General features: G+C 40.8%; 1 protein-coding gene across 1 annotated transcript; it reads left to right on the forward strand.

The window, feature by feature from the left end:
* The first annotated feature begins 440 nt into the window (after window positions 1-440).
* On the forward strand, window positions 441-11129 carry LOC308172160 (desmocollin 2-like protein). The gene is made up of 16 exons (XM_080547071.1): window positions 441-480; window positions 1238-1331; window positions 1526-1725; window positions 1911-2015; window positions 3022-3177; window positions 3578-3725; window positions 4245-4399; window positions 4517-4651; window positions 4943-5128; window positions 5402-5649; window positions 6031-6173; window positions 7002-7223; window positions 7787-8011; window positions 8348-8463; window positions 8597-9082; window positions 9793-11129. The coding sequence occupies exons 1-16, from the start codon at window positions 445-447 to the stop codon at window positions 9988-9990; spliced, it is 2853 nt and encodes a 950-aa protein (XP_080403197.1). The 5' UTR covers window positions 441-444; the 3' UTR covers window positions 9991-11129.
* Window positions 11130-20172: the final 9043 nt, after the last annotated feature.

Below are 20172 nucleotides of genomic sequence, written 5' to 3' on the forward strand. Positions count from 1 at the left end.
CCTGTCGGCAACACAATTATTTGACGAGTTCAACTCTTCAATAAACAATCCCATTTGGTTTGCTGCACATCACGCCAACGACGTTCCCTTAAGCTCTGGAAAAACTTCAAGGAACACCTGTTTAGTGTTCTCACAGGTGAAGGGTGGAGTAGACACATGGATGAGTGCGTCACCGTCTGAACTGTAAGGTGGACATCTCTGAGTAATATTGGACGGGGGTGAGTCACGTTGCTACGGTAGTCAATAACGCACAATAACTGTACATGCGCTCCCTACACAGCAGGTGAAGGGTTATTATATTAGGGTTATCATACGTGATTCATTAAGGATTATCCTCCCTTGAACCACTCCCAAAAACAACACCTAAAGTTTGACTTCTTATGTGTTTTGGGTCTTTGTGTATTCGGATAGTCCCAGGACAGTTTCATCATGGCAGTATCCAAAATGACACGGGACTTTTTCAACTTTTGCATTATTTTGGTAAGTAGCCTAAGCGATGAAATCATATTTCTTCTGTTATTGTTTTTGTATGTGACTGTACATCTGTGTACATTAAATGATGAATAGCAGTTTTATTTTAAAGATTTAATGGGCATTCTGGTAAATGATCATCTGTCGGCAGCACTTCACAGTCATAAAACATAACGTAATATCAATAACTTAATAATTGATAATTATTCTTATATGAATACATGTGTGGGGCAAAAAGGAGTAGCTCAAGGCGAATACAGTATGGCTCATTCTTAAATCTGTTAGTTCTCGTTTTTTTATGGAATGATAGTCGATGTCGGATTTACAGTATTTCTGCTCTTTCGACATTGGTAAGTCTCTCCATTGTATATTAATGTAGCGTATTGCAGATTCTGATAGCGTATCTTCTCATAACAGAAACCACATGTGAATGTTGGCAGTTTCAAACATGACTATTATGACAAGACAAAAAAGATACCGTACGAAGTATTCCATATTTCTAACAACTTAACACCAACAATGAATCAATCAATTGCATATGGCTAGAGTGTATGAATGAATGAATGAAAGCTTTATTTCGAACATGTGAAAATAAATAGTTATAACAACAAAAGACAAAACAAAAACAAGAAAAAACAAAACAAAAACAAGAAAAAACAAAACAAAACAAAAAACACTATTTACTTAACATGTCCGAAAATTCATTCATTCATTCATTCATTCATATGGCTAGAGTGTATCAATGACATCTCCATCACAACCCCAGATTCTCTCCAGATGTGTGGATTCCTGCCTTCTCCCTCGCTCTATCCAAGTGTCAGTTCCCCAGACGATAACAGCTGGATATATCATTTCAAAAGGTAGGCTGGCTACTACCATTCAATGTCTTGTCAGATGTTGATTGCTATTAATGTAGCCATGGAATTCCCTTACACATACTGGCAATTACAAAGTAATAAACAGTTAATAAACAGTTGATCATGACCGACTCCTCTTTTTTCTTATCTTCTTTATTCATGGCTGTTTCAATTCTTGTTTGTGTCCCCCTGTCCAGTTGATGTGGACCACTGTGACGCCAAGGCTTTAAACTTCACCACAAATGACATCAACTTCATAGTAGGCGCCGATGGCACTATAGTGACAGTGCACACCACCACAGTTCCAGCCAATGGGAGGCTATTCTCTGTGTGGTCTCAGGACCCCAATGGTGACAAGAATGAAATGGACGTTTACCTCGTACAAGATCCTAAAAAGGTACTGTTCTCAATGGTCTTACCGGCCTCAAGTCTCATACATTTCCATTGATTTATTGAACCTTTATTTATCCAGGTGGGTAAAAAAGAATATGAAAATGATTCATGATGAGAAATTCCCTTAATAGAGCATTATTGTGTGATTTGTTTGCGTGATATATGTTCCTTGTCTATGCATGACTATAGGTATTGAAAGACGGTCTTCTGAGGCGCTCCAAGAGACGGTGGGCCCCTATGCCCTATAAAATCACAGAGAATGATCTCTCGAGGTATCCGCAAGACGTCGGCTTGGTAATACTCGTTATACTCGTTGTATATGACATCATGTTTGTGATAAACAGATCAAATATAGCGAACAAGAGTGAACAAGAGCGTACCTACTCATTTCACTTTCACCTCTGACATAAGCACCGATTGCATTCAGATGACTCTACAGCGTCATCTTTTCAACCCCTTTCCGAAATGTCTTGGATTGTTTGGATTTGGACTTGTTACTTTGGTTTCCGCTCTGTCGCAACAGGCTCTATTCTTTAGTCTCATTTGTCTCCTGTGTTTGACAGTCTCGGGCGGCGGAGTCACCTCCGTTCTTTCTCTATAACATCATCATTGTTAGACAAATGCTGTTAGACATCATTGTGAATGAGAATAGAAGTCCTAACCAAATAACTGTCATGTGATTTACATTTGTCACGTAGATAAAATAAGCCTAGACATGGATTAGACCCAGATTATCTCTGTTTCTCTTTGTCCCTCCCGTGTTCCACTCAGGTTAATAGGCACTTTATGCCACACCTAAGGCCCCACACACACCCTGAGACACACCCTGAGACACACCCATGCCAAACACACTGACACAACGTTTATACTTTCTTTCTTTATTACATTCTTGAACAGTGCCACAGTGGTTGTCTACTGTGATTTTATTTGTTGAAACCTGCCTAGGATATAGGGATTACATAGCTATGAGGCTAGCTAATCCATATTTAGTCATAGAAAATGTTCACATGAGCATCGCAGCACTCATGTAGGTTCATGTTGATGTAGAGTGCTTTGCATGGTATTGAGATATAGATCTTTATTGGTGTGCCAAATATTTGCAAAGTGACTGAACTTTGCTTTCAGTGCTCACTGAAACACACTGTTGCCTACCACCTAAAATTAATTTCTATTTTACCTAAATCAGATTGATGAACCTTCAGTACTTGCCAAATATTGTTTATTTGTTTTTTTAGGGATAAAGGATTAGGGATGCTAACGCTTTTTCGATTATATATATGTATGTCTTTTTCTGGTACAGATTGGGTCCGACACGTCAGTCAAATACAATGTGTACTACACCATCAGTGGGCCGGGTGTAACCGAGGGCCTGGTGGGAACATTCAGCGTTGACAGGAATACTGGCATGTTGAGGGTGAACAGAAACGTGGACCGGGAGGCGTATCCTCAGTTTGTTGTGAGTAGAGGACAGCGATGGTGGTGGCGATGATGATGATGATGATGATGATGATGATGATGATGGTGGTGATGGTGATGATGGTGGTGATGATGATGATTGTGACCGGTGTAAGACCAGAGAGGGTGTTTATTCCCCCTGCCCATATAGAATAGTTCTCAGTCTCCCCTCAAATGCCTTCCTTACCTAATAATACTTACTGTTTCACTGGATTTTCATTACCTCCACATTGTTTTTGGTCTCTAATTAAATTGTGTGATTGAAAGTTACTACTTAGTTAGTACTTGTTTAGCAAATCATTTTCATTTCATATTTTCCAACCAGAGTTAGTGTATCAGGCCTCTCTTTTTGACTGTGTAATGCTGACAGTAGAAACTGACCTGCATCTGTCTTTCTCCAGTTCACAGCTAAAGTGTTTGATAGATTCACCAATGAGCAGACAGACAGACCACTGCCAATCACAGTGAACGTGTTGGACGTGAACGACAACGCCCCGACTTTCAGGGGCTCACTGAAGTTCTCCATGCCGGAGTGTGAATGCAAAGCAGGTCAGAAAACACCCTGTACATTTGTGATCTCAGTGCTTTACACATACAGTACTATACAGGGCAAAACATGATGTTGCCATTCCATTAAACATGTTGTTCAATCAAAATAAATTACAATATACCAGCCTACCTTTATGGCCACCTGCAAGAAGTAGAAACATATATATACATATATATATATGTTACGGTACATGTGGGAACACGGTACATGTGGGAAAACTAGGGTAAGGGTTAGGGGTAGGGTTAGAGTTAGGGTTAGGGTTAGACATGCCAGCATGTACCAAGTTGACGTAGCACCTAACCCTAACCCTAGTTTTCCCACATGTACCATGTTCCCACATGTACCGTAACATATATATATAGTTTTATTTTTTTTATTTGAGCATTTACATCCACTTAACCTCATTGACTGTGCCTGATCAGTCCACACCTGTGATGACGTGTACAATAACCAGTGTGTTGGGTTGTGTTTCTGAAACTGTACAATAACCAGTGTGTTGGGTTGTGTTTCTGTTGCAGGGACGACGGTGGGGCAACTGAACGCGACAGACAGAGACCAGGCAGACACAGACCACGTTAATATCAAATACACCCTCCTCTCAGGAGGTGATCTGTTTAACATCCACCCAGGGACAGGGCTCATCAGCACCAATGCCGTCGTCTTGGACAGAGAGGTGAGGGTCAATTTATTAGTGTTATGAATCTTTACTCCGTTTTTGTACTCCACGTTGACCAATGACCAGGACTAGTGTTGTTTCAAACAATTCCTCAAAACATATTTTGTTTTCCAGGTGAAGGATACACATTTTGTAATCGTGGAGATCAGAGACATGGGCGGACAAACGAGTGGTCTCTTCAACACTGCCACTGCCACCATCGTGCTCAGCGACATCAATGACAACCCGCCGACTTTCTCTAAGACATCTGTAAGTCATTGGGTGTTACTGTTGGTTTTATGTTATTAATGGTTTTCTTCTTTAAAAAGCCTTTTACTGTTCAGTTCAGCAAACCTTCATTGTCCCCGAAGGACAATTTCCTGTGCAGCATAAAAAAAGACAATAAAAAATAAAACAGGAAACAGGAAACAAATGAACTAGAAAGTTAGTCTTCAAGTATGCTCCAGTATGAGCTCATGGGAAGCCAGTGGGTTATAGAATGTGTACTTTGTAAATACTCAGTTTACCTGAAATGACTCTGTGTGTTACCTCGTCTTGCAGTATAAAGTGAACGTCAACGAGAATCAAGCAGACGGCCTTATCCTCCGAATCCCTATTGAAGATAAGGATTTAGTAAACACACCCAACTGGAAATCTCAGTTTGTCATCACCAAGGGCAATAAACATGGGCATTTCCGAATCGAAACAGATCCCACAACAAATGAAGGACTCATTTACTTAGTAAAGGTGAGTTGGCACTCAGCTCTGACCCATGTTTTCGCTCGCTGATTTTCGAGATCCGTAGATTTATTTCCAGTCCATCCATGAAGTAGATTGTAAAATGGGAGTAGACTATCCCTTTAACATCAGAACAAATAGAAAATAGAACCCATAGGCTGGTTTACACTTTCACTGTGTAGAGTAGACCTACTGCTTTTGGCGTTGGTTGAGGGAGCAACTATTTTATGCAGTTACTGTAATTACATAACACTCCATCTCCTCCTCTCTCTGTGTCTCCAGCCGTTAGACCGTGAGAAGGCCGAAGACGTGAAGCTGGAGATTATGGCCCGTAACGAAGCAGAGCTCAGTGGCACCACCTCACGCTGGGTGTCCGTTCCCGTTGACGTCTCAGTGACCAATGTGGACGAGGGCCCGGAGTTTTCCGCTCCCTCCGTGCGCTTCATTGTCAAGGAGAACACACCTAACGGGACCCGGATTGGAGAATACACCGCTGTAGACCCTGAGACCAAAAGTAGCAGCGGCATTAAGTGAGCTAATTTTTAATGTTATTGTTGTCATCATTATTATTGTCGGTAGGAGTGAATTCTTTACATTCTTGTAATCCTGACGAAGGCTAAACATTGATTCCTTCAAAAATATATATCTCTCTTTATTTTTGTATCTATCATTATTATTATTGGCCTATTCTACCCATGATACACCTGGGTGTTGCGTGACAAATATGATAGCACTGTACTGAAAACAAGGTTTGATTTTTTTCGTTTTCAACGCAAGATGGAGATACAGTACTTTGACAGACTGAATTCAAGCATGATGTTTTTTTTCTTTCTCTTTATAGCACTTGAGGGACTATACATTTACCAATATCATGATAAATCAATATTTTTGTCTCTCTTCTTCCCTCTTAGGTATTACAAGGTCTCGGACCCGGCGTCGTGGGTCACTGTAGACAAAAACACTGGAGAGTTGAAAATCGCTAACACCATCGACAGGGAGTCCAGCTTTGTGAAAGACGGCATTTACAACATCACCATGACAGCTGTGGATGCCAGTGAGTAGAATTCACACACAGTCCATCTCTCATGAGTCAATCAGTTATACTGTAGCTGTATGGTCAAATATAATGTATTTCTATAGTATAATGACCCTTATGGAGTGCTAATTAACAAACACAATTCACTTGTGTTTTTGCTTTTCTTCACTGCTTTTCTGTAACAACTCGTACTCTTTCACCTTTCACGTCTAAGATGAGGCAGCGGTTGAACAGCAGAGTTCATACCAACACCGACATGTTGTATCGACATGTTGACCTCTTGCGTTGGTGCTACTTAACAAGGTCGATAGTTAAACCGTCAACCCCTGTCCCCACCCTCCCCGAGCATCCTTGGGTTTGAGAAAGGCGCTATATAAATCTAAGATATTATTATTACAGCTGTCAGTGTGTTTTTCATGTTTCGCAGAACACAATTACTCTGTGTTGTGTAACACACTCGATTAGGTTTTTACGGTATTAATTTCATGACACCTGTGTAGTGATGTCAAAGCGATACGTTCAGGTCATTCAGATCTGTTGCAGGTGTGATAGTGAGGGTTTGGCTCATAGCCAACAACTGTTGCCTTGTCAGTGTTCTGGGTCTATAGAAAAGATAGTAACTAGGAAACTCTAGAATATAATCAGTATAATCAGTTTTAAGTGTAGCTCTGTGTGGAGAATTATGGGTTCACATTCAAATTCAAGTCAAACACTTGAACATGAGGTGCGTGATTTAGCTTGGAGCTTGAACTTCTGCACCTACTCCATCGGTTCCATCGTACCAGACAAATGAAACCGTTTAACCCAGGTCTGGTGTGATTGTGATCTTATTCACTTTATTTTTAGGTTCCAAGACGGGCACAGGAACGGTCATCATCCAAGTGGAGGATGTGAACGACCACCACCCAGACATCCCCTCCAAAGCCCTGGTGGTGTGCGAGAAAGACAGACAGATGGGCTCCGTGCTGGTCACAGCCGTGGACAAGGACAAGGCTCCCTTTTCTGGCCCTTTCAGCTTCACGCTAGGAGATGGGCATGATGGCAATTGGGCTGTGACAAAGCTTAATGGTATGAAGTGACTCAGAGAATGCCTCTTACTTTGCCTCCGTAGCATCTCGTGTTCATTGTTGTTTTTATATGTAATCAAACCTAGGGAAACAGGTGTTTAATGCGGAAGCAGCCCTTAAAAGCACAATTTGGCACAATTAAAGGCACCATTTATTTAGTCTCTTCAGATATTTGATTACCAGGTATTCACTCAGAACTAACAAGGTAAAATGGTAATTACGCAACGATAAGCAAAGCAGATGACTATCTGTGCAGTATAGCACAGTGGATTGTGTACATAGCCTTTATTTATGTAAACCAGCTCCTTACCTTCTTGTGATTTTATTCTTTTTCTAAAAGTTTTTTTTTTTTTTCTTTCCTAACACCAGGGGAGCCACCCCTCCTAAATTTCGTTGTTTGGTACCTGTACTGTAGCAATGACAATAAAGTCCATTCATTCATTCATTCATTAGGCGTTAAATGGCAAATGTTTGCGTTAGGATACACAGTGCCGTAAACACTAGAGCCACCATACAAAACTACCTTTGGTACTGTTAGTGAGCATCATTCCCTTTCCTCCTCAGATACGACGGCCACGTTGGAGCAGATCAAGGAGCTCCCCACCGGCTTGTACAGTGTACCTCTGATGGTCAAAGACCTGCAGGGCTCAGGAAAGACCCAGAGCGTGTCTGTCCGGATCTGCCGGTGCAGGAATAATAATGTGTGTCTGCCCAGGGACAGCTCCATATCACTGGGGGCCGGGGCCATCCTGGCTATGCTCCTGGCTCTGGCCATCTTACTTATCCTCCGTGAGTCTCCGCTGCTCTTCTCTATCCACATGTCATCCATCCATCAATCCATACATCCATTCATTTATTTATTTATTTTGGCCTGTGGAATTAACAGTTTTAAAGGGGCATTTTGCATTTATTTTTTGGGGATGATAGAGTAATGATATAAAATATATTATATAAATGTCTTTTTGTAAGTATTCAATGTTGTTAGGACAGTGCTTGAAATGCTATGGTAACTGTTAAGAAACAGCTTGTCCTTATTTTAGTCAGTTCAATGCTGCCCACGCTTACGTTGCAGCCATGTGTATCATTTCAGAGCTATTTAATCATAGTTAATTCTCTCGATTGCAGTGTTATTGTGTGGGTTCGCCTGTGTAACAAAGGGTGATAAACTGGAGTTTGACGATATGGGGGACAGTGGAGGAGTCCTCCTTAAATGCAATACTGAAGCCCCGGGGGATGCAGTGGTAAGTCGGTCATAATGAAAGCATTAAGAGGATCACATCGCTTACAGTTATGGAATGAAGGCAGATTTCATATTTTCATCCTTTCTTTTCTTTTTCTTTTTCTTCTTTTTTTACTTGAAATATGGTTTCTCAGGATACAAATCAGATCATCGTTCCTGGGTGCACGACTGACCAATCGGTGAAGGGCTCCCTGATTGACCTGGGTTGGGCGGGAAACAAGAGGTCGAGCATGATGGGAGATGGCAACATGCAACAGAACCTGCTGCAGCAGTCCAGCGGTGTCATGATGGCCGATATGCCGAACGGGATCTCATCTGGCCAAAATGGCACCGGCCAATTTGGCACTGGCCAATCCGACGTAGGACAATTTAGCACTGGCCAATACGATGCAGGACAATTTGGCACTGGTCAAAACAATGCAGGACAATTTAGCACTGGCCAATACGATGCAGGACAATTGGGCACTGGCCAATACAATGCAGGACAATTTGGCACTGGCCAATACAATGCAGGACAATTTGGCACTGGCCAATACGGTACTGGCAAGCGGTCTGTTGACAATGGGCGTTTCATCAAGTTTAATCAACACTGGCAGACCAATGGCCTGTACCTACAACAGGTAAATGTTTACACAATAATTCTAACAGCTAAACTATCTCAATGTTATAAAAGTGGGTTTTGAGTAAAGTACAGTAAATGCGCAGTATCTGTCAGATCAAACTTTGGATTTTCAACATTCTTTCTACTGGCAAAAGCCAAGGCAACTCTCATGCGGAATATTGGTTTACTTATCGGATATACCTCGGGATCCTCGATAAGCTTTAATATTTATCATCTTGCAGGTGAAATGTTTGTCTGTTCTCCTTGTATTATCCTTCAAGTTTCAAGTTTATTGTTACGTCACATTTCACAAGTGGAAGAGAGTAAAATTCGTAGGCTTCGGTTCCTGAATTGTCACATATTGCCCTGACATATATATATATATATGGTACATGTGGGATAACGGTACATGTGGGAAAACTAGGGTTAGGGTTAGGTGCTAGGGTGCTACGGTTAAGGTTAGGGTTAGGGTTAGGATTAGGGTTAGACATGCCAGCATGTACCAAGTCGACATAGCACCTAACCCTAACCCTAGTTTTCCCACATGTACCGTATTCCCACATGTACCGTAACATATATACATATATAGATATATATATTCTGTAATATCCAGTGCTCTGCTGTATATGACTTACCGTAATATCTTTCCCTCCCTATCAGTAAAATCCATGGCTGCTCCCTATGGACTAATAACATTCATGTTCTTCTCTCTCTGCCTTGTTTTTGCAGAAACTGACTTACCTGGGGATGGAGGACAAAAGGCGGTACGCTGACGACGTCATGCACTCATACGGGTTCGAGGGCGTGGGCTCACCTGTGGGTTCTGTCGGCTGCTGCAGTGACCTAAGCAACCAAGATGACCTGGAATTCTTAAACACACTAGGACCTAAGTTTAGGACCCTAGCAGAGGTCTGCAAAAAGGAATGAGCAATGAACTTCAAACTAAATGTTACTGTCAATTTTAAGGACTAACTGTATGTAAAAGCACTCTGTTGAAAGTGTGATTTAGTCCAGGACTTAATCTGTGTCCACAGAAATAGTCTTAAAGGGCTGATTATGGTTTGTTATCATGAATTGTGTGGATTCTTGAGAGGGTCTGTCAACACACTGAATTGTTCTTAGTGTTCTTAGTGTAAGACCTTTTTTTGCACTGTTTTACAAGTATTGAACACTGCCTGCCATAGTACCCTAGATTTGCTTGTAGGTTTCTTGATTTGATGCCATTGTTTTCTTGTCTTTGCTTTTTGGAAAATGAATCTTTGAATTCAGGGTGCGTGGACTAAATAGTTATGAACTAAATGTATTCGTATTTTAACATCTTAACATTTTAGATGAGACCTTGCACTTACTGTCCTATATGTTTGCACTATGTACCTTGAACGTCATGAAATGAAAATGGAATAAGTAGGAGTTGTGTGATCTATGCGAGCGATTCAGGCCCAACGACGTGATTACAGCGAGTTCTCAGCACTTTTATGCTATTGGTCATATGAACTGTATGTGGCTTCCATGTCAAATTTATCACACACAACACTAGTCTCTCCGATCCATTAGATTTTTATGGTTGATTGGGTGCAGTTAAGGATAGCCCGGGTCATTGAGATAAATGAGATATCATCGATAGTCATCATGAGGAATTCAGCATGGTGATGGGTGTGTATGGTTGAGTGAGTGAATGTGTGTGCATGGATGTGCATGTACAGTATGCGTGTGTGCATACGTGTGTGCTGGTATGTGTATATAGGGAGGGGCTGGAACCATCGAAACTCTATGAATGTGTGTGTGGTCATAACGTGATTGAGCGATCGACCGACAGTGTTTTTTCACTATTCATTTGGATATTTCTCAAAGTCAGTTAGCCGTTAAGATCAACTCCTTTGGTGTTTGCTTATGTTGACATAAAGCTATTATAACATGGAGGTACAGAGATACAGTACAGTACAGTATAGCTATTATGACCTACAGGAGGTTCTATGGAAACAAATACAGAAGGAGTTATTCTTAACTAGTATTGATTACAGTTATTTTTTACGTTTATTATATGTTACAAAACACATTTCTCAAATGACAAAACATGTATTCAAAGCTGTATATATTTCCCACTGAAGTTGTGTGTATTTCTTTTGTATTAAATAAATAACATGAAACACATTATTTGTCTACTCACACTATTTTACTGTTAACCTGTTTTTTACTTTTTAGAATATACAGTACATTAGGCATATAGCAAGAGAGAGAGGGTACTGTATCAGAGAGACAGAAACTGTTGTTACTCTCATATCTTTGTGGTAAATGTTTAACCAAGTATGGTCCTCAGCTCAGAGCACACATTGCCCAATAACGATGACATTGTGGAGTAAACAAGGACACCTCATTCACCCTTGCTTCAAAGCATAGCCAGCTCCACCCATAGCAACAAAGCGCAATATAGCATAATACCAATCTCTTGGCATCTCAATATCATTATACAAGTAATGGGACAGTGAAGCATGTTTTCTTCTTTTGGTTCTACACTCCAACTTATATTTGAAATCAATGAATTACTATGAGGTCATAGAGATTATACGCTTTTATTTGATGGTTTTTGTGTACATATTGGTTTCAACATTCGGGAAATCAGATCACTTTTTATGTCCCCTTATTTCAGGGTACCCATGGTACTTTAAAATCCCAATCCTTTAGTATTTTGAGCTCTCAGGTCTTCTGACGCTGGTTTTCTCTGTGTACCACATGTATAAAAGGAGAGATTTGGTGAGGCTGCATTCTCATTTTATGTACCCAAATTGTGGAATGCACTGCCAGTTTACATTAGGGATGCAACCTCAGCACATAATGTTCAAGTCACGACAAAAAATCCATCTTTTTAATATTGCCTTTAATTAACTTTTATGATTATATAACGATTGGAGCACTTTGAGCTGCAACGTTTGCAGGAAAAGTGCTATACAAATAACATTTATTATTATTATTATTATTATCATGCAGGTTTAGGCCAAAACAAACTCCTCAACATTCTTTTCAGATGTCTCCATCAATAATGAAGTATAATAAACACGGACATAAATCAAACGAAACCGGTCTGATTGGAAACAGTTGGCAAAAGTACATAAAAAAACAACAACATATAATCAGACTAATGCCATACGGAGCATGACAGGGAACAGAGAGAACGGCCCAGTTTACTGTGACAGCCACGTGACTTATGACTAGATTTCTATGTATGTCAACCTAAAACATGCTCTAAATGACAGATAATGATGGAGACATCACCAAGATTCATTATCATGGTGTGTTTGTTTTCAGTCCCTGGGGGGGCCTGCGTGACTCCTGTCAATTGACACCTTCAACAATATTAGTATTAATTAGTAGTATAGTATAATGGAATTCAACCTTTGGGAGTGTAGAGCCAAAAGAAGGAAAACATTATTGCCCAATTGTCCCAATACTTACTCAGGGCACTGTATATGTCCTACATTATTTCTTCAGTATATTATGAATATCTTTTAACGTTTTAAAGTACCTCAAACTAAGATTAAGTGACTTGAGGTTACACAAACAGGATGTTACACAAACAGTCTACATTATAAACCCTTCTTGTAATCTTTGAAGTGCTTCTCCAAAGTCTTGAATCGAACCAGAATATATTGTATTTAATTGTTGAATATTGTTTATGAGGTGTTTGACAGTGCAGTTCTTAATAATAAATAATAATAACTTGGGTGTATATAGCGCCCTTCATAAAACCCAAGGACGCTTTCCTTTTCTGCAGGAAATGGTCAGACAGACAAAACAGAAAACAAACAAAACAAAACAGAAACAGTGACTCGGGGCCAAAGGCCTTGGTGAACAGATGGGTTTTGAGGGCTGATTTGAAGGAGTCCAGGGTGGGGGCATTACAGATCACTATGGGGGGGGAGAGCTCTCAAAGAGTAAATTACAGTATGTGACTATCTGTAACAGCTAGCCAAAGTAATTCATTGGGTAATAAGAGACAAGAATCAAATACATTCTTAATCTTTCAAATGTTCTAATCTAATGACCTGCCACATGTGTTCTACTGACATGGTAGGTAGTGGAGCTTAGAGGGGAAGTGTAGTTTCGTTGCTGCACTCTCTGGCCAAACGTAGTATGCTAATCTATTTCTAAACGTGGTAAACATGTGCATGTCCTTGTAAACAAACAAAACTTAAAATAAGTACAGGCAGTGCTCGACCTAGACACTAGGGGGGCTATTGCTCTGACAGCTCGATTAGTCTAAACCCCACCCAGGCGTGCATACACAGCTGCTTAAACATGATGCTATGTTCTCAGGTCTGGAGTCTAGAGCACATGCACTGTAAATCAGTCTCAATTGCAATGTACTGCAAAAGGCACCTCCCTTTCCATTAGGGGTCAGTGAAATTGAGGATTATGAATGAATGAATGAATGAATGAATGAATGAATGAATGGTCTTTATTGTCATTGCTATAGTACAGGTACCAAACAACGAAATTTGGGAGGGGTGGCTCCCCTGGTGCTAGGTAAGAAAAAAAAGAAAAGAAAAAAAAGAAAAAAAAGAAGGGAAAGGAGCTGGTTTACATAAATAAAGGCTATGTACACTATCCACTATACTATACTGTACAGATAAGACGACTAGGGTTGTCATATTGCACATTAGTTTAGACTATGAAAATTGATGGTTTAAGAGAGAGATGATAGAATATCTAAAACCTAAAAATCTATTTTTTATATATCATTACACGGTTTTGCCATAATAATATTCTGCTTTTGTGTATCCAGGGTTTCTGCAAAGAAGAGTGCACTGAGCAAATGTACCATGTGTTGTTTATTGAGGGCCTTTCACTAGTTTTTCGGTTGCCATGTCTACCCTGATACCTTAGTGGTTATGTAAACATAGGCCTACTCCATGATTGGACAAGTTGTAGGTGTAACCGGTGTAGCACTCGGACCCAGCGGTGATAAGAAGGAGATAGATAAATCTATTCATAGCTTTCAGTCACGTGGTTTTTCCCTAGCAACCACCAACCTGACGGGCAAAAAGTATCATAGCAACATCGCTCAAAATGGCGAGTGGACGCAATTTACCAGCTGCCTACTATTTAGACCACCTCACCCATGAAGAACTATCAAGATACACGACGGTGATAGGAGAGTAGGATTGACACCATTCAAATGGTTTTGAATTCCCTGGCTTCTCCTCTTTCCGGACACGTTGGAATTATTTTCCTAACCCCCGGAGAATCAAAGTTATTAACCCGCAAAAGGTGCTTCCTTGACCGGCTTTGTCCGTGAATAACACCGGTTATGGGGGTGGTACAAACAGAAGACTATTATTGCTAAATTCACCATCAGTATACGGTCATTTTGAGCCCTTAACCACCGCGCTGACACCCCGAGAACATATACTTTTAATACGAAACTCGATCAACCGGGCGTTCGGGAGTTCTACCGCTGCTGGACGGAACTCCCGCTGACAGTGGGTCGAGGGAATATTTATATCCGGGAATTCGCTCCTTGCTGTGTCCACGGTGATAGGAGTGGAGGATCGACTCCATTCAAAAACGTTTGGATTCCCTGGCTTCTCCTCTTTCCGGACACGTTGGAATTATTTTCCTAACCCCCGGAGAATCAAAGTTATTAACCCGCAAAAGGTGCTTCCTTGACCGGCTTTGTCCGTGAATAACACCGGTTATGGGGGTGGTACAAACAGAAGACTATTATTGCTAAATTCACCATCAGTATACGGTCATTTTGAGCCCTTAACCACCGTGCTGACACCCCGAGAACATATACTTTTAATACGAAACTCGATCAACCGGGCGTTCGGGAGTTCTACAGCTGCTGGACGGAACTCCCGCTGACAGCGGGTCGAGGGAATATTTATATCCGGGAATTCGCTCCTTGCTGTGTCCACGGTGATAGGAGTGGAGGATCGACTCCATTCAAAAACTTTTGGATTCCCTGGCTTCTCCTCTTTCCGGACACGTTGGAATTATTTTCCTAACCCACGGGAAATCAAAGTTATTAACCCGCAAAAAGTGGGTTTTGCCCGTGGGGTTTGCCCGCAAAAAGTGCCTTTTGCCCGTCAGGTGGGCGTTTCCACTATGCTGTGACGTCACATGAAAGCTATGAATAGGGGGGGAGGGTAGGGGAGGAAGGGGTTGGTCGTCACACGGGTTGGTTGTCACACTCATCATATGTCGGCCACTAGGTGGCGCTGTCGCGAAATATTGGTACTGAAATGTTCACAATTGAGATCAGGATTCAGCTACATGTCTTCTCTGGATATAAGACACTTCAACTTGAGGTGAGAGGACGTTTTGTGTTTTTCATGTCAAATTGTAAATATTCAGCACTGAAGAAGACTCCTCAATGTCGGTTTATAATAGTAATAGTACACTCTTACTATTATAATAGTGTACTATTATAATAGTGTATAATAGTACACTCCACCCTGCAAGCACTTCATTATTTTTCTTCTATGCTTTTACACAATGGGTTTATAACAAAACAATTATTACCATTAAAAAGTATAAAGGGAAAGCTATAGATTAGATTGTTTCTAGCTAGCTAGTTGTTCAATGGTTGTTAGCCCTGTTGCTAGCAAGAAATTCCAGTTGGGGTTGGTCGTCACATTCTATTTGGGGTTGCTTGTCACATGTTGTATAGGCCTAAAGATAAAAAAGTGTTATTGTTGGTGTTATGTTAAGATGTGTTAATATGTGTTAAGTTGATGTTAAGTGATGTATTTCACTGAAATTAAACTTTTAAATTCAGTTCTGAAAATGTTCATCTTTTAAAAAAAAAAATCCATTAAAATAACATAGGGACAACCAACCCCATAGTGTGTGACAACCAACCCCACAATGGGGATGGTTGTCACAAGTGCACAACACATATTTGATGGTCCACATCGTCACTCAACCAAACTTTTTCATTGACAACTGAACAGGCATTGGGTGGACCAAAACAATACTCTGCACTGAACTTTCTTTCTCATTCCTTGATCGTTACTGATTTATCATGGCCAATTACCACTAGTCAGTGAAAACTGTGTTCAGTACGGTGTGCAGTATTTTAACCTACTACATATGAAGATATGATTTCTCTATTTGTCTCTGAAGATATGTTTGAGAATATAATTAGAAGTTCCAGAAGGAAACATTTGTCAAGCAATTTACATTTTGGGCGATGAGTATCAAAGGTGACAGTAAAGACAGTAAAAAAGGAATGGAAATAAATTAAACTCTGAATTCTCTCACAATGATCAAACAGAGAAATGTGTTAAAAAATACAACAATGTTATCTGCTAAGATTACGATTACTGTCATAATTAGTGTAGGATTCTGCAATTGGAGGGGGCACTTTCATGTAAGAGAGCCTTGCTAGAGAGTGTGAACAGTCACATCAAGGAGTTTTGCTCAAATTCCCAAAGGGGCCAATTAGTTAGTACTTTTCCAAAAAAAATCCACCAAAAATGACAAAATGAACAGTTGACCTAAATATCTTAAGAAGGCAATTTAACCACAGACTACAAAAAAACTCTAATCTAAATCTCCATAACATCCATGTACATTTGTATATCCTTGTACCTGATTAGTTTTATTACTGTGTTAAACATAGTAGGCTAGATAATGTCTTCTTATAACATTGTTTATTCATATGAATGGCATTTTTAGAGAACCCTAGCCCTATGATTATTCCACTACTAATGTACCAATCAATCACATACTGTATAGGACATAGCTGACAGTGTCAGTTTTGAATGGCTTCTAGTACCCCAGTGAAATACTGGGACAGATTCATCCTTAGTGACACAATGTCACGTTCCTTTGGGGAGCTCTCATAGTGAGGGTTTCCCGGTAACAACAGTTGTTTTGTGGGTATTAATAGAGTCACCCATCTGGTGCAAAATGTGCCACCTAAGGGTTGAAATGAATACATCATAGGTGGGAGGTTGACGTTCACAAGCAGGCCCGAATACTTCCAGAAGTTGTTTCTGTCTACGCCCCCCGAAGTATTCTCCACACTGTTAGATCTTATGGGGTTTTCTAGAAACATATATGCTTATGTCACTCAGACATACACATAACACATACACACACACACACACTCACACACACACACACACACACACACACACACACACACACACACACACACACACACACTCTATTCTCATGTCACTCAGACACACACATAACACATACCCACACACTTAGACACACACATTCTGTTTCTTCCAGGTCAGCCTGCTCTTCAGGGGTAGCAATAACGCCACAATATGCAGACTCGAGAGCAGGCACGCGGGAAGGTATTTTGACTGGGGGTGCTGAGGTGCTGTCTATATACGCTACAGGGAAAAAAATTGCCAGGGAAAAAATTATAACGATTTCTCTCCCTCCCTCCCTCCCTCCCTCTCGCTGATTGCTCGTTCGCTCACACGCACACAGTGGCATAACGACGGGCCCCAATGCACGGGCAATAATAGTTAAGCACGCACGCACCCACACACTACAACGACGTAACGTTAAATATTTTACCAACAATGTGTTGGAATTTACAGTAATTTCCACTCAGCTCACAGTGTCCCACAATGTCCACAAACATGATGTTGACCATTATTACAGACAGCACTCCATGTCGATTGTTATTGCCTCTTAACGGAAGCCCTTCGCTGCCGAAGAATCGGATGGATCTGAATATCAGTTCTAATACGTTTCTGGCCGTCTGTTGCTCTTTCTCAACAACGTCCGACAGTAGAGCATTAATGGGAGTGTTGTTAAGCGAAGCAAGCAACTGCATCAGCATCTTCTTCCAACTCCACTTCAATTGTTCTGGCTGATTTAGCATTTTTGCTAAAGAACTCAGAGATTCCCTAGCAAGATATGACCATGTGATCACTAACATTAAAACTAACAAACACATTTTTACATTTATTACAAAAAACACATTTATTTTTATTCCCAAAAGCAACAATAGTTATTATATTGTTTTAACTTATTGTTTGAATAATATTTTTATTTTTTAAATTCAGGCAGGAGGAGCTCCTTCTGCCTGCCGCTAGGGGGTGCTGCAGCACCCTCAGCACCCCCCTTCCCGCGTCCCTGCTCGAGAGGTTGTTATCTTAAAGACCTTGGGGGTTAGGCGCCAGGGCACAGACAGAGGGTGGTCGAGAGAGTATTTAAGCCTGTCTGTATGTCATAATGATGTCGTTGAATGTCGTTGAATGTCGTGGAATGGTCGTTGAATGTCGTGGAATGGTCGTTGAATGCTGTATGCTGGTTACCGTGCTGATGAACCATTCCCTGACTGTCTTAATAAATCAAGTACAGAGATTCCGACCCCCTGTTGAACATTCTATTTTCTTGTCAATCGTGTATGCTGCGCACCTAATCTATCCTGAGATGACACAACGCATTTAAGATCACAATCCTCAATAGATTGATCCATTCCATCGTTTTACCGACAAGCTGATTCTACAACACAAACTTCAGAGACTGGGACACATACTTTTCTCTTACGCCTGAGGCACTCTTTAACAGTAAAGGAGACAGATTCCCATTTCTAGGCTATTATAGATATACAGAAAACGTATGACGTAAATACTTAACCAGCGGTTAACGAGGTTTAGGGCATTCCTGTAAGGGGCATGAAGTTCAACCTTGAGCGAGGCTATGCCATTGGTAGACTACATCAATTAATAGAACGCTCAGCCTGTCCACTCTTATCACGGGCTTGAACCATCGCTTCCAGTCAGTTCTTTAAAGATGCAATTAATTCTAAAGCAGCAGCGTGAAATTAATTTATTGCTTGTAATTAGTTTTCTGCATACTCTGAAAACAATCTCTCACGATAGAGCGTTCTTGGCCTCCGGAAGAGAGACTGAGGGTGCTTGGCTGGCTACGTTTGAGTTCAATATGGAGTGGGTCCTTAGATAGACTACAACTGTCCTGGATATGCAATAAATCATTGGCTTATTAACCCTCTGCTGGCTCGGTCCCCAGTCGAAACCTACAGTGGATACACACAAAAGACATGATGCAGGAAGGAAGCTTCCATATTGCTTGGAATTCATTGTTTGCTTAGGGAATACAGTGTGCAATCTGAGCTTGGGGGGTTAGAGACACGTTCATTTCACTCCCAGTGAATTGTGGAAATTCAGTTCATGAAGGGGGGAATTATTATACACAATGTAAGCCAGTTAAGCCAGTTTCAATTTGTTAATTTGACTTGACTGGAACTGGCATAACATTGGCCCATTTGAGACAGCATTCTCTGATGACCTAACTTGTATGATGCCTAATCGTAATTATTTGTGTATTAATTATCAAAAACAACATAGAAGTGTATTTGTAGATGTTATGCTGCAAGGAAAGATGGCTGTAGCCTATAGAATGAATGCAGAGGCTTGATGAGAGCCTTGGACTCATCTTGCTCTTTGCAAGTTCACAGTTTCAGTCAGGAACACTAGATGTCACTCTAACCTCTCCTCTGTGTTGGATCCATTCTATTGTGGATATACGGTAGTTCGAGGCGTCTGTCCAATGTGGCTGATTCCAGTCTAGAGATCTTGATGGTGCTGTCGGAGTTACAGTAACACCTGGGGGAGTGACAATGAAGCTGCCGCAACACGACAGTGCCCAGCCATTTGTCAACAGTTCAAACTGATGTCATGTTTATGACAGTGTGTCTATAAAATATGCGGACGTGCTTTATGCGTTGTTCTCTGCGCCTTTTACCCTGACATCTTACACACTGACATCTGTTGTTTCACATCAATATTGTGAAGTATGATTCTACCTCACCACCTCCACCTTTGGGGGGGGGGGGGGGGGAATTAGTCAGTATTGGCTAATTAACCTATTAAGGTTAAAAAAAACTAATATTGTCTGTTGACTGTTTAGTCGTGACGTGTTTCCGGGTCCAACGTTGGCTGAGGCGCTGTCTTCGAAATGCCGAAATAATAATAATAATTCATTATATTTATATAGCGCTTTTCCGAGGCTCAAATACCCTGACAATATGGGGAAAACGGGAAAGTGCTGTGTCCCTTGTTGTATGAATAGATCCGAGTCTAAAAAACGATTAAACTGTCATTCTACCGC

This window comes from Nansenia antarctica (assembly GCF_963989245.1).
Source record: "Nansenia antarctica genome assembly, chromosome: 16".
Lineage (NCBI taxonomy): Eukaryota > Metazoa > Chordata > Actinopteri > Argentiniformes > Microstomatidae > Nansenia > Nansenia antarctica.